Source organism: Sporobolomyces koalae (genome assembly GCF_050403365.1).
Source record: "Sporobolomyces koalae JCM15063 DNA, S_koalae_JCM15063T_v1_ctg42, whole genome shotgun sequence".
NCBI classification, from domain to species: domain Eukaryota; kingdom Fungi; phylum Basidiomycota; class Microbotryomycetes; order Sporidiobolales; family Sporidiobolaceae; genus Sporobolomyces; species Sporobolomyces koalae.
This window is the reverse complement of record NW_027481729.1, coordinates 100,443-122,174: the sequence shown is the minus strand read 5'-3', so window position 1 is coordinate 122,174 and position 21,732 is coordinate 100,443. Positions and strand designations below refer to the sequence as shown.

Below are 21,732 nucleotides of genomic sequence, written 5' to 3'. Positions count from 1 at the left end.
AAAACCTTTAAAATACACCACATTTGTAACCCCGCCCAAACAAAACGGCCCGTTAAACCCGGTGGTTTTTTGACTCCCCCCCCCCCCCCCCCCCCTCTCTCTTCCTCATCCTGATTTTAGAATCTGACGTCTGTTTTTTCTTGTGCTGAACAGAACGAGATTGCGTTCAATTCAATGCCACTCGAACAGAGGATTGTCGAGAGTCGCAAGTTTGTCCGAGACGTCACCCTTTTGTCGACTCGTTCCGATGCCCTCGTGATTACGGGTTCTAGCAACGTCGGAAGACTCATGAGTTTGTTGATGGGAGAAAAAGCGAGGCAAGGGAGAGTCAGGAGTTTAGATACGAGGTCAGTCTTGTTCTTGGATGTCTTGGTCTGAAAAAACCGAAGTGGACTGACTCTTTTTTACTCATGTGTACCAACAGATGGTTCCCAACTGCGAAATTTGCGTGATCCCTACTGCACCTTTTTCATTCGAGGCATGCTTTTGTTTGCTGTCCATATTTCATTTCGAGGCATTCTTTCATCACACCCATGGTCTCGCGCTCTCTAGGAACCACCTCCATATAGTCTTGTTGTTGTAGAATTCTTTGTGTACATATACTATATCGATATCAGAAGGTATCATTTCGCCCTACGAGCGCCATAAGACCCATTATTCCTGAGAGACAGACAGATCTTACCGTGTTTCGTCGCATGTTGAACACCGGTTCCCGATAGAGCTGGGGTAGTCGTCATCTGATACCTCGGGCCGATCAGACAGCAGGAGAATTGCAGCGTCAGGTACCACGGCTACTAACGACCGTGTCGTTTCTTCTTCCGCTTGATCATTTCTTTTCAGCTTGTCTGTGCTTTCTGCTGCCCGGTTTACGTTTTAGAGTGTGACAAGCTATCGCGCGTTCCGGTATTTAGTCTGACCCATACTGAAAAATTCAAGCCGCTGTCAGGCAAATACCGCCTCGAGGTCAAAATCCTTGTAAGAGTTGCTCCTCTACGTTGTTCAGTCTTCGCCCGATTCGATCAGATTCATTTAGATCGTTCGGATTCTCTCTGAAGCGAACAGAAGCGGATCAGAGCGAGCGAGCGATCGTAGTCTCGTCTTCGATTTTTGATTTTCAGAATTCCGCGAGATTCAGGAAAATCTGCCCAGATCTGCCCTGAAACTGGTGAGATTCGCCTGATTATTTGTCCGAAGCTCTCAAAATTCGTACGTATTGGACAGTATCCAGACTTCGTGGTCGAACTCGAACATGTGATCGCCGCTGGGAAATAAGAGGCAACGCTTAAACGAAGATGTCGCTGATCGTCGTTGAAATTCGATCACTGACACTCCTATCCAAGCGCAACCTGCTAATCACCCGCGGCGGCCACATATACAAGATCAAGTACGAAGTCCTTGCTCGTTTCCGGTCCGAGCGAATCCGAAAGGATTGAACTTGCGCACTCAAAGAGACCATTTTGAGATGCGAAATAGGTTGAGCACACCTTGAACAAGCGAATGAGGGAATCGAGCATGCTACTGACCATCGTCGCAGTTGGTTAGAACGCCTTTGACTTCGGTGCCTTCCTGGGCCAACGCTTGCTTAGCTTGAAAACTTGCATGTCTGCTGTCACGCCATCGTTGTACAAATCAGCCGTAGCGATTGTTTCGGTTTCACGCACGGAATGGTTCAGGCGCATGGCGGGAACGTCGACAATCATCAAAAAGAAATTGGAGGTTGTACAGTAGCGATTGAAAACCCGAATAGCTAACATTATTCCGAGCTCGAGAAGCAAGTCAGCAGTCTTCGTGAGCAGCAACAGCGTGCCTGTCGATCGAATGGGGAATGGCGAGAATGCGAGGAGCTTGCAGCGGGTAAAGCAGAAGGTCAAAAGACGAAAGAAAACGCACCGCTGAGCGCCGCAGCACGCGATCTGGCGAAACGTAGGCTGTCATACCATCCATAGCTGTTAAAACGCTAGAAGGGTAGAAGACGCAAGGAGAAGAAACAAAAAAACACACGCTCCTCCCCGATCGCCGTTCTGACACACTCGACGATTCCTCCGATTTTTCCGATTCCTCCGTGGCTCCGGTTCCTCCGGGATGTCCACTTCATCTCCTCCAGTTCCACCTTGGTCTTCTCCACCTTTGTTCCTCCCGCCTTCCGCATTGTTCGCTTCTCGCTGTCCGATTTTGTCCTTCGAGGTCTCGATCAACCCTCTTCTTCCCCTTTCCCTTCCCTTGCTGACCGAAACTTTTCGCTACCTTCCGCCACCTGCACCTCCTTCACCTTTGCCTTCTTGGCTTCGGCAAACGAATCTCATATCGCCTTGTACGCCGACAGGAACCTTTTCCCTGTTCCGTTCGCCTAGTACGTACTGGTTCTGGGCAGTTCGTTGACGATCGCCCCCGATGTTTCGTCGAAGACTATCCATATGAACGAATACAAGTTCGCCCTCACGATCCCAAATACAGTTGCGAGCGCGAATCTCTACGAACACTTCCAGAAAACTGCTCGCGATCACGATCTCTGCTCAGATAATTTGTCGGAACAGGGGGTTCAAGGTTCCCGGATCGGCGTCAAAAGGCGGTATGAGTTTCGTTTGACGATGCGCAGAAGGCAAAGGTGGATCAGGTGCAGGGGGTGCAAGTTGGCGAAAAGTGCATGGAAACGAAGGGAAGGGAGAAGGGCTTCGAAGAAGAAGGGTTCGAACGGTGGAGATGAGGACGAGGAACGAGAGGACCATAGGGAGAGTATATACTGTTGGCGCGGGGGGTGTTGTACTTTAACGAGGGAAGCGGAAACATCGGTTCTTAGTCCCGAGCAATGTCGAAGATGAGAAGAAATAACTCGAATCGAAGCTGGATATTGACCGTCCGAGATTGGTTTGAACTTTTAGCTTCAGGAGAGCTAGAGAATCAGAAAGAAAAAAGAAAAAAATCTACGCATCGTGATACACCATCTCTTTTTGAGATTACAAGCTCGTGAATTTTGAATCAAGGTAGATTCTCGTTTGTTGTTCTGGTTGCAGAAGAACCAAAAAGACAAAGAGAGAGCTCGGGCGAAGTCAGATAGACGCGAATGGGAAAGGGGCACGAGACGACAGGTAATAGATCGACAAAGCAGCACGAAAACCCTAGCTGGTGAAAGACAAGCGCATTCAAAGCCTGTACCCGGGAGTTGGAGAGGTCGACTACAGGAGGTCACTCGGACGCAAGTAAAAGCCGGTTGGAAGCGAAACGTCCATGTCCCGACCAGAAGCACAAGCACGAGCATAGCAGTGGTAAAGTGGTAAGAAGAATCTCGCCCTCCTGAATGACCTTCACCTTGTATGGAAGTGGAGAGAGAAGTCCACCGCGAAATCCACATCGAACCCTTAGCCCGCCCTTCCCGCAATCCCAAAACTTTGATTCTAAAACAGAATCCGACCCTCCCCTTTCGATCCCTGAACTACCCTAGTCGACTCGAAAGAGAGCTTTCAGGTAGCCCCGGGGACAGATCGAAGAGAGGTCGGATCCTGCAGAGAAAAGAAGCAGATGAAGAGAGAGAGAGAGAACGAGTTGGGGTCCAACGGGATTCGATAGATCGGGGACAGCTACTCCGCAAGGTGTCGGAAAGAAAAAGGGCTGGTGGGAATGAGGGGAGAAGGGGGAGCAGGGTTGGAAAAAAAGGAGCCGGACCACGAGCGGATGGCAAAACGAGCGGCATGTAGAACCTTGACGGTTGACAAAGCATAGAGTACGGCCATTGCAGGGGACGAGAGGTTCGAATCGAAATGGAAGGTGAAGGGAGAGAGAGAGAGAGAAGCAGAAAGCGAGGAAGCGCGAAACGCACGCCGCACCCGTCACCTCGATCACTGCGTCCCCTGCAGGCCGAGTCGCGTCGCTCTTCCTGAGCACAGTTGCGCGCCGCCACCTTTCCGGTCACCTAGTCGCTCGCTACCGCTGTGCGGAGCAGTGTGAGAACCACTCTCACTCGACGTTCGCCGTTCAAGTTCGACCCCGCGCCTGGAGCCTAGCGTCCCCGTGCGCTCTCTCCACCTCGTGCGCGTCCACCCTTCGTACTCGCACTTGGACACTTCGTGACCCCAACACCACTTGAAGGACGCGCTCGATCAGGGCTCACCTCGCGCTCGCGATTCGCATTCGACGACGCGTCGCTCGCCCAAACACTCGTTCGCGATGGCCATCTTCTCGTCCAAGAACAAACACAAGAAGGGAGAAGGCTCGGGCAGCAACTCGGGACAGTCTCCCCCGATCGGACCCGCGTCCGGGTTTCAGCGCAGCGGTCACAGCACCGGCCCGCTCGGAGGCAGCATCGGTCCCTCGAGTGGGATTCCTGTCCTGTCTGCCTCGCAGCAAGGCTACTCTCAGCAGCAACCACAACCGCAGTCACAGTCACAACCAGGAACGACGAGCAGCGCTCCCAGTGCACCGCCTTCGCATACCGTCTTGTACCCGTGGTCGCAACGCAGGATTTCCCTCCTGCCGTCTCAGCTCCTCGCTCCCCCTGCATCCGCCACCGCGTCCCCAGCTGCACCGATCTTCGGTCCCACCTCTCCTCCACCGTTCCCACGGTACGGTCACTCGGTCAACCCGATCGCATCCCCTAATGGCGACTTGTTCATCTTTGGAGGTCTCGTCGCCAACTCGGTCAAGAACGACTTGCACCTCCTGAGTTGTGCACCTGCAGCACATCCGACGAGTACCGTTTCGACCGCTGGAACGAGTTCGACCCTCGGAGTCAGCTTGGTCGAGACTCGGGGAGAAGTCCCAGGGCCTAGGGTTGGCCATGCGAGTGTAGGAGTCGGCAACGTGTTGATCGTGTGGGGTGGAGACACCAAGAGTCGACCCGAGGAGAGACAGGATGATGGCCTGTATCTATTAAACCTGAGTGGGTCACAGACGGTTCTTTCCCCCCTCCTTCTCCCCTCGACCATTGCAACTCGTGCTGACTGATAGTGGTGATCTTTTTCAGGTACAAGAGAGTGGACTAGGGTCAAGACCCTCGGCCCCGCTCCCGAAGGTCGTTACGGACATGCCGCTGCAATGGTGGGCTCGAAATTCTTCGTCTTTGGAGGTCAGACCGACGAGCAGATGGATCCGACAAACCCTCAAGCTGTCGTCGGAGGCTTCAAGAACGACCTCTGCTGGTTCGACCTTCAAAAACGTGAATCTAGAGATCTTTCCGTTCTTCCGAGTTCCTTTACAAAAGCGAGCTGACTCCGCGTACCATTCATAGTCAAACTTGGTCAACCTCGATGGTCATTTGTCGAGTACGCTCCGAATGCAGTCGTGCCGCCCCCTCGCACTGGCCACACTTGCGTGACGCTCGGAGACTGTCTCTACATGCAAGTCTCGTTTCTCTTTCGTTACAATCCCAATTCTTGACAATCTGACGAGGAGAATCTTCGGATCATAGCTTTGGAGGAACGGATGGACAGTACCACTACAACGACACGTGGTCCTATGATCTCAACACCCAAGTTTGGACCGAGTTGTCGTGCATCGGGTACATCCCCGTTCCTCGAGAGGGTCATGCTGCGACCCTCGTCGACGATGTCATGTACGTCTTTGGTGGCCGAGGAGTAGACGGCAAGGACCTCGAGGATCTCGCAGCGTTCAAGATTGGAAGTGAGACGAGATTCTCTGTTGATTTCTTGGCTTCGATTTTTTTTGGCTGATCATGTTTTTTTTTTCGATTCAGCACAACGGTGGTTCATGTTTCAAAACATGGGTCCTGCCCCAAGTGGCAGGTCAGGTCATGCCATGGCAACGTGGCAGAACAAGGTGCTCGTGCTCGGTGGAGAAAGCTACACGAGTTCACGCAGCGACGATCCTGCTCTCGTACACCAGCTCGATACGACCAAAATCAAATACCCTCCTGATTCCGCAAGACCTCCTGCAACGTCCAACACGGCTCCAACGTCCACTTCCGCCAACAACACCTCGATCCCTCCCATTTCCCAACCTCCCGAACCAGCTTCTCCCAACGGAGCATCGAGTTTGCCTGTCTCGCGCAAATCTTCAATCCCAGTTTCGCAAGCTGCCGCTCCAACTCCTGATGAACTGTTGCGACAACGAGCTGCGAGTCCGACCGGTTCGATCTCGAGAGGACTCAAGAGCAGTACGGGCTCACTCGCGAACGGTACACCGGCAGCGGCGAATTCGATCGGACAACTCATGACGTCGACAAACAACGGTACAACGGCACCTCAGTCTCCGAACCAGAACGGGTTCAACTCGTCGTTTGGATTTGGAGGTAGCAAGATCGCCAAGCGAACGACTGGTGCTCCCACTGGTCATTCTCCTCCAGTCCGCCCAGCACGACCTGGAGATGATGAATTTGGTGGAGATCGAAAAGTCGAGCAACCTTTGACGGGCACGGGTGGCAGTCGGATCGGCGCACCCAATGTCGCGAATCCTGCGAGGAAACCTGGTGGACCTCGAGATCGAGCGGCGAGTCCAACTGGTGGGATCAGTTATCAAACGGCTATTCAAACCCCACCCATGTCGAACCTTAATGCGTTTGCGACCCAACAACAACAACAGGCATCGCCAGTTCAGAATCAGACTTTTGTCGATGAACCTGCACTGTCAGGACTCGCACCTGCGGTAGGATCGTTACCTTCAACTTCGTCACCTCCAGTTCAAGCACCTGCCGATGCGTTCTATTACGGATCTCGCTCCAACACTTCTCCTTCCCCTCCTGGTCAGAATTCGAGTCAACCTCAACCCTCGATGTATTCGGCATTGAATGGTCAATCGCCACCTCTGCAACAGCAGCAAATGAACGGGTTCGATCCGAACGCGTCCTCGACAGCGACTCCGGTTGACTCGTCTGCACTTCGGAACAAGGAGGAAGAGATTGAGAGGTTGCGTTCGGAGCAAAGGTGGATGATCGCCGCGTTGCAAAACGCGAAAAGGAGAGGGTTCAATGTTCTCGATGGAGACAAACTAGAGGAGATCGAAGGCCAGGAACAGGATGAAGAGAAGCGAGAGCTCATGGGTTTGTTGCTCGCGCTCAAAGGCGAGCTTGCTTCGGCCAAGGTGAGCCTTTTTCTTCTTCTGCTTCTCTGTCTTTCCTTGGCAGACCCTGTACCGAGGGTTAAAGAGATGTGCGTTCCACTGACATCGCGATATGGGTTTGTCACATGCGTTTCTAGTCGCAAGTTGCGAACCAAGCCGCGAGTGCCGAGGATCAACTTGAAACTTCGGCCAGGGCTCGTCAAGCCGCTCTCAAAGAAGCTGCGTACTACCGAGCCAAACTTGCCGCACTCGAGTCGGGAACATCGAACGAGATTGCCAAAGTCGAACGAGAACGTGCGAGCGAACTTGAACAACAATTGTCGAAAGCGCTCACGGACCGTCAAACGCTCGAAATCAAACTTGGCAAACTTGAACAAGAAGTCGAACACCATTCGACCATGCGATCTTCCGCCGAGGAACGACACTCGGCTGCGATCGCTCGAGCCGAAACGGCAGAAGGATCTCATTCCAAGGTACTCGCCGAACTGGCAGAGTTGCAAGAACGCTCAAATGGACACGAATCGACGATCGCAGATCACCTCGCCGAACTCGCGACCCTCACGAGTAGTTCGAAAGTCCTTTCGGCCGAACGAGATCAATTCGAATCGAGATCGATCGAACACGAATCGAGTCTCGCTCGACACGTACGCACGCTCGAAGAAGTTCAACTCGCGTTGGCCGCCGCAAACGCACGCAACGATGAATTGATGTCGAGTTGGGAACGAGCGACTTCGGAACTGACTGAACAACAAATCAAAGTTGCGCAACTGTCCCAAGAACTCGAAGCGGCCAAGATTGACAATTCGACCGCACACGCGAAAGCGGAAGACTTGGAGCGGTTACTCAAGTCGACCAAAGACGCTCACGATGCGACGCACGTGCTTGCGACTGGAGGTCTTGCCGAGATTCTTGCCGCCCACAGAGATCGGGCTCCCAAGAATGCTTCGCGCGGCATTGATGGACAAGTTGATGGCAATGAAGGTAGCTTCGAGAAAGACCCTGTGCATGAGCACCGGGTACGCGCCCTCGAAGAGGAAGTTGGATCGATTCGTCAACTCCATGCCGATACTCGATCAAAATCAGACTCGCTCGCGAACGATCTCGCCAGTGCTCGAGCTCGCGAAGCGCAACTGCACACTCAAATCACGCAACTTCGTCAAGAACTCTCAACTCTCCAATCGCAACATTCGACTGCACTCGAAGATCTTGCCCAGCACCGTTCGACTGTCGGTGAGCGAGAACTCGAAGCGAGAGAAGCGAATCGGTCGAAACAAGCGTCCGAGGTCAAGATTGGCATCCTTCGAAACCTGATGGCAGACCATGGACTTGCAGCGGCGAACGACGAAGATCTCTCTGCTCGATACCCACCCATGACCGGGAGCGAGAACCCCGAGCAACTGTACCAGCGCGTGCAAGAACTCGAGGGTCAACTTGAACAGAAGACGAAAGCCCATGCGGACCTCGACTCGACGCATCAGGATGCCAAACGACAACTCGAAACGCTCACGAAGCAACGAGACGAGCATGCCGAAGAACTGCAACGAATGCGAGAGGGCCCGACGGCGGACCCTGAGGACAAAGAGCGACTCGTGCAAGTCGAAGGCGAACTCGAGTCTCTACAACAGCGACACTCTCAACTTGAAGCGACCCATCTCAAGGCGGTTCAGTATGTCAAGGGAACCGAGAAAATGCTGAGGCGGATGAAAGAGGTGAGTTTCCTTTCGATCTTCAATGCCCAGCTTTGTCAGTTTCTGATATACGCGGGGTCTTTCCCAGGAGCTTACGCGGTACAAGGAGCGATGCGAGGAACTCGAGTCTCCGGAACGACAAGCCGAACTTGAAAACCTTCGGAGAGAAGCAGACGAGCACCGCACAAACCACGAGACTGCCACTCGGCAGCTCGAGGAACACCAGCGCAACGCTTCCTCTGTGCAGACTGAACTCGAGCGCAACCTTCGCGATCACCAGTCAGACGCTGCTGCCAAGATTAAAGAGCTCAACGACGAGCTGTCGAAATTGGACGAGGAACTCGAAAAAGCTCAGGCTGACCTTGAAGAAACGCACGCGGTAAACGCGTCCCTCAACAAGTGAGGCTCACGCAAACATTCTTATACTCTTTGGGGTTTACTTCTGACCTACTGACTCGATCGCATCAGAGAATTGCAATCCGCCTTGAAAAATCCAACCTCGCCTCGTCTCGGTTCGCATCCCGCCTCGGAAGACGTCAACCGCCTTCAAGCTGAACTCGAGCAGTGCGTCCTCATGCTGCGGTTCCCTTTTCACTCGAACGTTGCTGATCAGTTGAACCGTGCTAACTCTGCAGGGCGCAAAACAAGTCTGAATGGCTCAAGCGCGAAAATGCATCTCTTGAAGAGCGATGCCGCACTGCGTGAGCACTCATCAACAACTTTATTACTGTCTAGCTCAACGTGAAACTTAATCATGTTAGCGATCCACAGCGAATCTAAAATCGCCATCTTGCTGGACCATATGGAGGGAGTCAATGAACCGTACGAAGTGAACGGTCACGAGTCCCCTCAGCAATTCGCCTCGCATCAAAACGATCACGATTGGACGACAACCGCGCACGGACGAGCTGGTAGCATCTCTGATGGCGAGTCTGACTACTCTGGCCAACAACGTCACTAAGGACACCCCTTTCTCCCCTCTGCGCTTTACGTTTCTCGTATACCCCTCCACCTCTTCGGACCCGTGTCTTTTCCCTCTGAGTCTTGTCTGTTACCAATACACCTCTCTCAAACCCCGGATAAAACGTTATTTCTCATTCTTTTCACGAAACCCGTTCTCACCTGCTCGCGCTCATCCGTTTGCCCTCATTCATGCGTATCACCGACTCTCTCTCTCTTTCATCGCTCAGTCCCTTGCCCCTCCTTTTACCTCTATGATACCCCCTTTCTCTTTCTTTCTTTCTAGTTAGCGAAAAGCTTGTTTTCGAGTTGTCTTTCGCGATGGCCGTCGTCTTCTCTACCTGCTTCAAATCTCAACAACACGAAAAGACACGCTCGAAACGAGACCGACGAGTAACGGGAGAGAAATGACCAATGCCATGTTTATACAGACAAGTTGCAAGCGGTGACCTAATCGTCGTTCTCGCCTCCGTCTTCCCGACTCTGAACAAACTCGATAGCTCGCTCCTTGACGGTTTCGACTCCAGCCTCGTCGCCAAACTCCTTTTCAAACGTGAGCCACTTTTTGAACACCGATTTGCCCTTCTCTGATTATCGAAAACAGACCAGTGATCCCGGATCAGTCCTCTGGAACTTTGCTGCAAGACGAGAGAGAATTGGAGAAAAGGAACGTACTGCTCGAGAGTCGACCTGCCAACACACGCTCAAACAGAGCCCGGACTCCTTCAATATTGCGTTGTTTGATCTCCATGTCAATGTAGATGAACCAGAGATCGAGCCGTTTCGGGTACGAGTCCATGATACCCTCGTAGATTGTCCGACCACGTTCAGCGTCTCCGAGCTTGAACTCGAGTTGGGCAAACTTCGAAATCGTCTTGACGTCTGTTTTCACAATTTTTGGTCGAAATCCCTAATCAACTTCTGGGCGAGCTCTTTGAACCGATACTACGAAAAGATAGGCTTACGTTTTCGCTTCTCGAGACTCTTCAAGCTCCTCGGTAGCAGCTCGCGGGCTTCATTTGGTCGTCCGTGCGTGAGGTAATATTGACCAAACAGCGTCCACACTTTTGAGCTCTGCGAAAACTTCTTGACCGTCTTCTTGAACAATTCTTCCTCGGCCTGCGAGATTCATGTCAAGAACGATCAGGTTCCTGAAACGAGTTGTCTTTGGAATGAGCTGCAAACGACACTCACCTCGAACTTGCCGCTTCGCTCGTAAATGTCAACCAGCTTGAGGTGTACCGTTTTCGAATCATTCGATTGTGCGGCGTTCTTGAACGTCTCCTCGAGAGTCGAATCGTCGCCGTAGGTGTTCTCCAAGTTGAGCAGTGCCACCCAAACATTGAGCTTCTCATCTTCCTCTCGGAAGCTGATCGAAGTAAGCGCGCGTTTGGCAATCTCGCGAGCCTTGTCAAGCTGAGAGAGGCCGACAAAGAAAGCGATGTACTGGATCCAGAGGTACGAAGAATTGGGAGATCCGAGGAGCAATCGCTCGAAATCGGCGACTGAAGTCGGGGCCTGCGAGTCGAGGTCTCCAGTTCGGTCGTTTAGAGCAGACAGACCAGTAGCAGTCTTCTTGCCAGCGGCAACGGAGGTCGCGGCAGGAATAGTCTCCTCCTCGTCAGAATCCGAAGCGTTGTCCTCGTCTGCTTTCTCCTCCTCGTCGCCGTTCCAGTTGAAGCCGGTCGATACGGCAAGCGGCGCAGCCTTTGCTGCGGGGAGCTTGCTCGTCGACGCAACAGGAGCCTGAAGGAACATCGTGAAAAGTAAGTGGTCTGTTTTGTCTGCAGCAAAGTGTTGTAACGCACGGACGGCTCCTCGTCCTCGTCGTCCATCTCGACATCCGAATCGCTGTCACCTCCCTGCGACTGCAGAAGCGCGGCATGGTCGACCTCGTCGTCCTCGTCACTGTCCTCGCCGTCCTGTTCGGCCATTTCATCGTCATCATCCTCTTGCTCCTCTTCCTCCAGCTCCTCATCGTCATCGGATTCTTCTTCATCAGAGGAGCCTTCGTAGTCGGCAGGGAACAACGATCGCTTGAGGCCGAGCGAAACCTTCTTCTTGTCCACGTCGACTTCCATGATGATCGCCTTGACCTTCTGCCCCTCCTTAACGCACTCTTTCCAGTCGGCGCCTTCTTTATCCGTCACTTTCGTCTTGTGGCAGAGACCTTGAATCGTCGAGCCATCGATCCTGACAAACACACCGTACGCTTCAATTTTGCGCACGACTCCCGTGACAACCGTACCCTTCTTCTCCTTGAGGTCGGCGTGAGAGATCAAAGAAGCTTGTGACTCCTTGACACTGGCGCTCTTGCGCAGGGTCATCTCGACTTGGCTCGTCACCTTGTCTACATTGAGCACTTTGCCCTCGACGACTTGTCCAACCGAGAATCTCGGTTTCCATTCCTTGACAAACTCGTCAAAGAGTTCCTTGATCTGAACTCGAGCGGTAACGTCGGAACCGAGCGCGACGAAGAGACCGTGGGTCGCAATGTTCTTGACGAATCCACGTACAGTCGAACCGACCTTCGGGACATCGTCAATCTTGTCGATCGCCTTGTCCCGAACTTCGGACACCTCGTTGCCCTCGATGGCAGCAACGCGCGAAGCCCTGAGACTGAGGTCAATACGGCGGTTCTCCTCATCTTTCGAAAGAACGACGCATCGAACTTGACGACCCGGGGCGAAATCGCCAGCGAGAGAGGTCGAGACTTGTTCGAAATCGTCGCCCATTTCGGTGAGCGCGACTCGGCCTCGAACCGTCTTGGAGATCTGCACTAGAAGTCCAGTCGGGATCTTCGAGTGAATCTTGCCGACATAGACGGTGGAAGTCGAGAGGTTTGCAAGGGTGACGTTCGACGAAGCGGCAGGGGCAGCCGAGGTCGAGGCAGCAGCTTTCGATTTCGAGGGAACGAGACCGACAATGACGAATCCCTTGTCGGCGTTCTTCGAGACGACCACGAGATCCTCGAGAGTTTGGCCTTTCTCAAGAGTAAGACGCAAGTCATCGACTGAGAGCGAACGGTGACGAGCGAGAGTCGAGAACGAAATGAGCGCCTTGACGCCCGACGGAACAAGTGAAAGCACGATGTTGGTGTCGTGCACAGCCGAGATTTGTCCAGTCGTGATGCTACCAATGTCGAGACTCTCAATGTCGGCCGAAGGGTTTTGCACCTTCGAGTTCGCCGTCGAAGGGTTGTCGACTTGGCGCACAGAGGCAATGATGCGCGAGTTGGTGCGGTCCACGTTGATCAGGCGAACGGTGATCACCTTGCCAACGGTGAAGAGGCGAGTGAGATCCGTAGAGAAAGCCTCCCTGCGAACAATCAGAGAGCTTCAGAGACCGAGAACGTCGCTAAATAGCTGATGATCAGAGACTCACGCAGCTTCGGCGGCAGGAATCAAAGCCCTCAATCCTCCAAAGAAGTCGACCAGTACGCTCTTCTCGTTGACCTTGGTCACAGTTGCATGAGTGACGAGTCCAACTTTGGCATCTTCGATTGTCGAGACAAGAGGGAGCTCGGAAGAGATGAGAAGCTTCTTGAGGGTGAGGACGACTCGGTTGCGTACTGGGTCGGCGGACATGATCTGATTTCAATGTTGAGCGTGAGAATGTCTTCATCTGGGCAAGAGCTCGCGAAAACGAAAAACGCACTCGAGCCTTGACAGCTTGTCCAGGCTTGAACTTCTTCTCGGGATGCTTGAGCCGAATATCGGCATAGTGCATGGGCCACACGACACCGTCGACATTGCCGCTCACATCGAGGAAGATGGCCGAATCCGTCAGACGCTTGACGGTACCCTGCAACGAGGCGGTGACACATAGTTAGATACTCGGGACGATTCTGATCAACACGGGAAAGACGCAATCGCACCTTGATCACTTCACCAACTTGAGCATCCTTGACACGAAGGAATCGCATATCGAGGACACTCGGTTGGAAACTGAGCTGGACGAGGCCATCGACAGGGGAGTATCCAACGACTCGACCGCGGTGCGTCGTACCCGCTTTCCAAGGTCCGTTCTTGGGAATCGTGTTCAAGTGGTCGTCAGTGATGCGCGAGATCTGTTTGGGGTGACGTTAGGAGCGTCAGAAACTTTTTCGGTACAACAGAAGAAAACAGGGCGAGATCGTACGTGAACGAAACCAGCTTCGCCGTGTTCTTCTCCATCCCTGACAATCTCGACCGTCAAACCCCACTCGTCGTCCATCCTGACCACTTTGCACTTGTCGATGATTGTTCCGACCGGGAGCAGTTCCTCGACCTTGACATCGTCGATCGTCTTTTGTTCCATCGCGACGACCCATTCGGCAGCGCTGAGCGAGAACTTCTTGGGAGAAGTTGCAATTGCGTCCCACATGACTCGCGCCTTGATCTTCTGTCCGACCTTGTACGAATCTTCGAGCGAGGCAGAAGGCGGCAAGGGGAGATGGAAGAGATCGATCGTTGCATCGTAGAAGCCGAAGAATTTGACGTTGAGTCCAGTGGCGAGGACCGAGGTGATGAGACACGAAACAAGGTGAGAAGGAAGGATCGAGGTGATGGACGACACGTTCTCAAGCTATAAATATTGAGAACAGCTCTGTCAGTGAAAGCTTCTACTCAAAGAGGTGAACGGACGTACGGTCGAGGCGGCGACCTCGTTCTGATCGATCGAAACCGTACAAGTCCGCTCGTTCTCGTTCATCTTCTTGATGCGGCATAGCAACACCTGGCCAATCTCTAGTCGCTTGAGCCCGGATTGTTTCTTAGCGTCTTCGAACGAGATGAAGGATTGGAGACTCGGGAGACCGAATGAGAGGGTGTAGCCGCGGTCGGGCTCGATGTCGTGTACCACGCACGAAAGAGTCTGAAGATAGCATCATCAGTGAGGATCTTGCCGGGAGGTACATCTCTACTTACGAAACCGCGTTGCTTGAGATCGCCCTTGGCAACTCCCTCGTTGACCTTTTCCGGTTCGAGACTCAGTTCGACCCTTCGCGAGGTTCGGACGTTCTCGTCGCCTTCCCTTCCTCCCAGTTTCTGTTTCGAATCAGCCGCTTTCGATGCCGTCACGACTGCTGACACCCACTGTCCCGGTTTGAATAACGAAGGGAGTCCAGGCAGAGACGAGTTGGCACTCGGTTCATCGTCCTCGTCTTCCGATTCTTCCTCGTCACTGTCCGAGTCGGATTCCGATTCTTCCCCAGCCGCTTCCAACCGTTTCGTGAATTCGGTCGACAGGTTCGTGATCGGGATGTGGGCGAGCAATTGGTTCGGTAGCGAGACAATCAATTCGAGAGGTCGGACTTGAACGATCTGAGCGAATACTTTTGTTCCCGGCACGAGTCGCTGCGAATATTGAAACGAGTCAGCTCAGTACGCGTGTATGTGACGCGTGAGAGGTATGCACACCTTGTAATTGAGGTGCTCGACTCGGAATGCGTCTTTCGGCAAGACGTTCTTTTCTTTGACTTGACCAAGCAGTGCCCGTTCAAGTTTCCGTCGCTTCGCCTTGCCCTTGTCCTTGATTACTTCGGTGTCACGCTTCTTTGCCTGTTGACGTGTTCCAATCGAGATCAGCCCCACTGCCATCCGGAGGTTTGAGAGAAACGAATATCCGCACCTCTTCCTCGTCGAGTCCCTGTTCCATCGCCTCGTTCTCTCCCTCGATCTGAGCCTCGCGCACTTCGACCTGCGTGAGTCCAGTACCGCCTCCTCGTGGGAAATCGATCTCCTCTGGAGCATTCAACAGACTCGACTGAACTCGAGGTTGTTCCGGTTCGCCTCCAGCTTCATCGTCGGCCTTCCTCTTGCGATCCGATGTGAAACTCTTGTCGGCACTTGCTGCAGGTTTCGATCCTGAACGAGCTGGAGGTTTCGCTGCCGAAGTTGCACTGTGTTTGAACGCCTTCTTCGCCACGGTCGGCCCGTGAGCGGACGAAGTGCGAGTCTTGCCCGGCATGTTCTGATCTGTGTATGAGTGTTTCGGAGGTGGTGCTTGAACCCCTGCTGCTCGATTGGCAGGCGGGTTTTGATAGCGAGAAGGGAGCTGGGAACCGAGTCGCTAAAAAAAATCTCGCCCCTCATCCAACTTGTCTCACCTGCAAATTCTCATCAAATGGTTTCTTCTAACCGACCCGCTCTGACGTTGTTTCATCCTATTATCGGTCGACGGAGAAAGTCCCGCTCACAAGCTAGACTTTGAGCCAGGTTATATGTATCCATTGTTTAGCCGATCTAGAATGCTGCTCCCCGTCGCGTAGCGGTCTGAGACGTCGAGTGACCGTCTTTTTGATCTGCGCAATGCGCTCGGGTTCGATACCAGCATTGAACGTAGCGCCGTGATTTATCAGAATATACCCAAATTTCAGAGCTCTCGCAGTGTTGAGACCACGATCTTGTTAACCATCTTTCGGATATGAGCGTTCTTTTTTAACCCCTGGTTAACCAGGAAAATTGCAGGTCGCGAGCGAAAACGATTACAGTAGATCAGGAGACGCAAGGTAGACGCGCGATATTTGACATTGAAAGTCGCAACCTTTTTTGCACTACTCTCGATCGCAATCTCGGCACACTCCGGCTCGACTCGACAGACGAGTACCTAGGCACAGATGCCAAAATCAGCCAAACACAAGAAGGAGCGCGCAGCCGACTTCAAAGTACGGCGAGACCTTTTTCATCAGCCAACAAGGATCCTGGCACGGCCGAGGGCGGGCGGTGGACCCACAGAGGTACTCTGCTAGCGCTGTATGGCTCCTCATTGGACGCTCACGCTCGCAGCAGCGGGTCCCACGCGGGAGCATTGAAGAAAAGAGAGTGAATCGGTCAACATGCACCATGAGGGTCATCAGCAGCCGCAGAGCTTCTGCTGATGGTCTTGCATGCAGTAGTCGGCAATACAAACAGCTGTCGCTGGATCGCAGCGACCCCTTTGCCTTCAAGCGTCAGGCTGACCATGTCCTTCTTTCTGTTACTCCTTCTGCTTCTGCCCCTCGCTCGACACCCTCTACAGAAAGCAAAACTCAAGCTCGGAAAAGGCAAACAGATTGCCAACAATGCGACCAACACTTCTTTTACGGCAAAAAGTGCGTACTCCACTTCCAATCCCCCGGTCTTCATTCGTTCCGAGCTGATTTCTTCTCTATCCTCAGCGATCGCTCTTCCAAATCAGTCCCTGCACGAAGCACCGAAAGATGTGCCGACATCACGCCGCAACTTGACGTTGTCAGAGCTGCTCGTGCAGTCGCGACACTACAGCGTGCCCGTCAAACGCGAAGCGCTCACCGAGATCCTTCAACTCGTCACCGCGCACCCGTACCTGCTCAATCAGAACCTCCTCGCGTTGACCACCTCGATCGCCCACCTGATTGCGGACGCGTCTCCTTCCGTCCGTACCGCGAGTCGCAACTTGCTCGCCCACATCGCCGACAACCTCCCGCCGCAATCGCTTGTGAGCGTCAGCCAAGGACTCGTCCTGTTTACGCTCTCTGCCTTGTCGAACCTTGACGAGACAATCAGGATTGATGCCCTCAAAGTGTTGGATCTCCTACTCGAAAAGATTCCCCACGAGATCGTGCGCGGCTGGGACGGCAACGCCGACGTACACGCCCAGCTCGGCAAGAGTGCAGAGGAGATGGAGACGGGATCGAAAGTCGTTGAAGGTTTGCTCGGGATGCTCAAGATCCGCAATCCCGCGCTACAGGCCGCACAGGGCAATTTCACCAATGCCTCGAGCAGTGACTTGTCTCCCTCGGTGAGGTCGCTTCTTCACAGTCGCTAATGACTCTGTGAGCTGACTGTTGAGAGTTCGATGATTGTTCCGACAGGCACGTCTCGCCGTGCTGACTACGCTCGCATCGTTCCTGCGCACGTCTCTGTCTCCGGTTGCATCGACCTCGACCGCACCCCCGCCCTGGTACCTCGCTCCCTCGTTCGACTCGCCGCGAGCGTACTCGACCTTCCTTGGATCGTTCGGTTCGACGGCATCTTCGTCTCCATTGATCCCAGTCCCGGCGGAATCGCACGCCCGTCCCACCTCGTTCCCGATCGAACCGGAATCGACTCTCCTCGCGCTCGCTTCGAACCCGACCACTGATCTCGCTCTCGGATCGTTCGGACTCTACTCGACTCGAGCTGAACCCTCCATCGCTTCAACCTCTTCTACATCTACTCCCATCGTCGTCTCAGCAACTGCTCCACCTCAGACGCTCTTGACCCTCGTACATCCGACCCTGTTGTCTTCGTTTTTGGATGCCGCCCCTACCGCGTTCTCTCCCACTCCAATCCTTGGACAAACGAGTCAACAGAGTTCGGCAGAACTGCAAGTGATTGCAGCGGTGTTGAAAGTCGCGAGAGAATTGTTCTATCGAGATTTGGGAGGCAACAATAACAACAACTCTAGTTCGACCGTTCAGGATGGAGGAGATCGATCATCATCGAAACTAAGTGAACGAGGAGGACCGGCGGTGGCCAAGAAACTGTTGACGACGTTGTTGGGACACGTTGCGAGTTATTTCCCGTTTGGAGGGGACGAACTGCATCCGAGGACTACGTTCGAAGAAGAACAATTGTTGCAGCTCAACTTGACGTTTGCCGAATTGGTCTCACTCCTCGTTCTCTCGGGATCGAGTAGTAGTTCCAACACCGATCAAGTCGAGTCGACATCATTATCGAACAAGAACAAGAACAAGAAGAAACAACAACAAGGGACTGATGCGGCGAAAATCGAGTTGATCTTGTCAACCGTTCAAAGTTGGGTCATCGGAGCGTTGGCATGCACGCTCACTTCTCTGAACCATCCGCTCGGGTTACCACCCTTGTCACTCGAGGCGTTCGTCGCGTTGGAACCGACTCTGTGGAGTTTGCTCAACCAACCGAATCAATCACAATCGAATCGGGTATGGGAAGCGATTTTGAATGGATGGAACAAAATGGGCAAAGAGACAGAGGTCAGGCGCAGGGCATTCGAATTCATTGCGAGAGGCATCTTGGTGCGTGTCTCTTTTATTTCTTTTCACCCCGGACCGCGAAAACGCTGAACCGATGTACGAGTTATCGCAGATTCAATCGGAACCGACCTTTACGGACAGGTTCGATCTCGATCCAAGTGGTAAAGGGCAAGGGGTTGGGCTGGACAAGACAACGAGTTGGGTTGTGGGACTCTCGAAATGGTTGTGGGAACTGAGCACGAAACAACCCGACACGACTCAGGTTCGTGCGATTTCTTTGTTCACCTTGATCCTCTTGAACGATCGGAATGACTTGCTCATGCCGGATTTTTCTGTACTCCTGAATCAGCTTGTGATCGAGTTTTTGCTCAAAGTTGCACAGCAAGAAGAAAAAGGAGTTCTCCCCTGTTCGGTGAGGGCCTATGTTTCTTTCTTCTCGGTCTTGCCCGACTCTGTCTATCTTGTGGAACAGACTGACCGGACGTTTTGATTTTGGTCCTTTAGACTTTGCCAACGTTGGCACCCGTCCTGGTACCGTTCTTTCATTTGGCGCATCCGACACGAGGGTCGATGCCTGGACCGTTCACCAAGTTTGGATCGATGCGAGTTCAATCCAAATGTCTCGACCTCGCGTCGTACCTCGTCCGAACTGGAGAAGGGGATTCAGAGGCGGAGAAGGAAGGGAGAGACCGGTTGAGACAAAGCGTCGAGCGCGCGGTACGGAGTGCAGGAATCGATGAAAGTCTCAAGCAACGGTGGCAAGGGCTTGTGTAGCGAATTCTCGAGGACTTTTGCCCCGAGAAAATATTGAAACACAATGGATTTTTGAGACCCGGCGAGAGCAGCGAGATAGCCGACCGCCGTGAGCGCCGGCGCGCGTGCCGATCCGTTCGTCTCGCAACCTTGAACCGCGTCTCGCTTCAAGGTCAGGTCAGGATGACGTCGATCTCATCGTACAGTACTCGTGCGCGGGTGCACAACCCATTGGCAGCCGATCCTGAATGGATTCACGCGTCAGTCGATCGTCTCTCATTTCCACTTGCACTCAGGTCAGCGTCATACTCACGCGTGTTGTGTGCCGAGTAGTCGGTTCGAGCGAGCTGTCGACATGATCCAGAGGTGAGCGAGGGAGGTCGGCTGACTTCCCCCCACGGCTCATTCCTGATCCCGATTCGTCCTTGTCCACCACACTCAGCTTGCCCAAGAGTGGCCCAATCCAGACCAACTATGACGACAAACTTCTACTCTACGCGTCAGTCTCCATCGCTGTCCATTCTGAGCTTCTCGTCGACTAAAACGTCGATTGGTCTCCCGCGACTTGCAGGGTGTACAAACAGGGTGAGCCCCGCCTCCCTCGTCATCTCGAAACTTATACCTTCAGGTCACTGACTAGTGCTCGAACGATGTTAGCAACCGAGGGTGACATCAAGACGAGCAGACCCGGCATGTTTGACGTCCTAGGACGAGCAAAGTGGTGCGACTCTCCCACCGCTCGGACCCCATATACCTTCTTTGACTGACACGCTGAAACTCGTCTCAGGGATGCATGGAACAAGCGCAAAGGGCTCTCGCAGGCAGATTGCAAGCGCAAATACGTTGATGTCCTCCTGCGCGCAAGTCCCTCTTTTGTCGTCCTGCTGTCGAGACTGTTTCGCTTTCATCAAGCTCATATGTTACGCTCTTCATGAGTAGATCTTGAGAGGATATTCCGATCGAACTCAGGCAGTAGAGCTCATCCAAGAGCTCGAAAACTTCACCCTCGAGCGGGTCACGAGTCGACCTCGTCAGAGGGTAGGTTCCCACCTCGCGTATTCCCACACTCGGTCTTCTTCTTCGTCATCCTCGGGATCGTCCTCTTCGAGAACCGGATCTTATGACCAGCGAGACCGACACGAACCTCGTTACGACTCGAGGAGGTCGGGACACAACTTGACTCCTCAGGCAAAGCGCAGTCATCGACACGATCACAATCGGGTACAACCACCATCCTCGAATCTCCCTCCAGCAGATCTCGTCGCTCCGTCTCTTCCAGGATACGGACCTCCGAGAACTCGAACAGACAGCTTGCGGACCCCCATCCAGGAGGGACGGTCAAGACTCGAGGGTAGAGACGAAGACATTCACGAGGAAGGAATCGATGATGATTACTCGAGCGAGGAAGATGCAGCGTACGCCTCTGCACCTCCGACCGCCCCTCCTTCAGTCGCTGCTGCACTCCGAGCACAGAACCCATTGTCCCATCCTCAACCTGTACCACCTTCACTTCCTGTTGCTGCTGCTGCCTCTCAACCACGACTGGTCAACCCAGCGCCACCGTCCATCTCGGATCGACCGTACCCGACGGTCTCGATTAGAGCAGGAGCTTCGAGAGCTCCTTCGGTTGCTCACTCCCTCCATCACGCCCCTACCCATTCAGGTCATCAACAAGTAGCTTACCCTGCATCTGGAACGTCCATCATCGCGCCTCTCACCTCGTCGAATCTGCTTCAACAACGTACGATGATTCAGTCTTTGAACCCGACACCGTTTGTCGCACCAACGACGACGACATCTCCAAGTGGACCCGCGGCGATTCCAGCACTCGATGCCGCTCTAGATCGAATCCAAACTTCTCTCACGGCATTACACGAGAGACTTTCGATCTTGGAACAATCTCCAACGACGAATCGACACGGCATGAACGATTCCATCTCAACCTTGTTTCACCAAACGATCAGTCGAATCTTGAACTTGGTTCGAATTCGATCATCAACAACCACTCGATCTTCGTACGACAACAACAGTAGGACTCGATTACGAACTTTGATTCCGAAATTGTTCGTCGCCTTGTTGAGACGGTTGAGATCTCTTGTAGGAGATTTGATCGTGGTTGGGATCTTCTTGGTCATCGTTGGGAAATGGAGAGGGATCGATATCAGAGGGATCGCGACGAATTGGATCGTCAGATATGTTTCGAATCATTCACGACCAGGAGGAGGAGGAAGAAGTGGCACTAGCAGGAGAATTGGGTCTTGAACAAGTTGTTTTGCTATGATCGGAAATGAATGTAACTTGGGCGCTCATTGGGCAAACAATCGTTCCAGAAACTCATATCAGACGCCATATCAAGGAAACCTGGATACGTGAATAGAGAGAAGTTTA

At 53.2% G+C, this 21,732-nt stretch overlaps 4 protein-coding genes across 4 annotated transcripts; 3 read left to right on the top strand and 1 right to left on the bottom strand.

Moving 5' to 3' along the window:
* Window positions 1–4,161: 4,161 nt before the first annotated feature.
* JCM15063_002666 (uncharacterized protein) lies at window positions 4,162–9,657 on the top strand (the record flags this gene model as incomplete). The annotated part of the gene is made up of 10 exons (XM_076680665.1): window positions 4,162–4,873; window positions 4,958–5,149; window positions 5,222–5,330; window positions 5,402–5,613; window positions 5,687–7,029; window positions 7,146–8,717; window positions 8,785–9,095; window positions 9,165–9,260; window positions 9,332–9,397; window positions 9,468–9,657. 10 exons carry the CDS (start codon window positions 4,162–4,164, stop codon window positions 9,655–9,657), a joined length of 4,803 nt encoding a protein of 1,600 aa, XP_076532241.1.
* A 449-nt stretch (window positions 9,658–10,106) lies between these two features.
* Window positions 10,107–15,605, bottom strand: RRP5 (Rrp5p; the record flags this gene model as incomplete). The annotated part of the gene is made up of 13 exons (XM_076680664.1): window positions 10,107–10,243; window positions 10,332–10,538; window positions 10,622–10,775; window positions 10,851–11,402; window positions 11,465–12,974; window positions 13,041–13,246; window positions 13,314–13,460; window positions 13,534–13,725; window positions 13,797–14,222; window positions 14,286–14,510; window positions 14,564–14,992; window positions 15,056–15,196; window positions 15,267–15,605. The coding sequence occupies 13 exons, from the start codon at window positions 15,603–15,605 to the stop codon at window positions 10,107–10,109; spliced, it is 4,665 nt and encodes a 1,554-aa protein (XP_076532240.1).
* Window positions 15,606–16,254: 649 nt separating this feature from the next.
* IPI1 (Ipi1p) lies at window positions 16,255–19,365 on the top strand (the record flags this gene model as incomplete). The annotated part of the gene is made up of 7 exons (XM_076680663.1): window positions 16,255–16,302; window positions 16,656–16,728; window positions 16,795–17,396; window positions 17,470–18,633; window positions 18,704–18,853; window positions 18,941–19,003; window positions 19,096–19,365. 7 exons carry the CDS (start codon window positions 16,255–16,257, stop codon window positions 19,363–19,365), a joined length of 2,370 nt encoding a protein of 789 aa, XP_076532239.1.
* A 162-nt stretch (window positions 19,366–19,527) lies between these two features.
* JCM15063_002663 (uncharacterized protein) lies at window positions 19,528–21,606 on the top strand (the record flags this gene model as incomplete). Its single annotated transcript, XM_076680662.1, has 7 exons — window positions 19,528–19,604; window positions 19,678–19,710; window positions 19,787–19,843; window positions 19,916–19,929; window positions 20,002–20,065; window positions 20,132–20,204; window positions 20,284–21,606. The coding sequence occupies 7 exons, from the start codon at window positions 19,528–19,530 to the stop codon at window positions 21,604–21,606; spliced, it is 1,641 nt and encodes a 546-aa protein (XP_076532238.1).
* Between the last annotated feature and the right edge of the window lie 126 nt (window positions 21,607–21,732).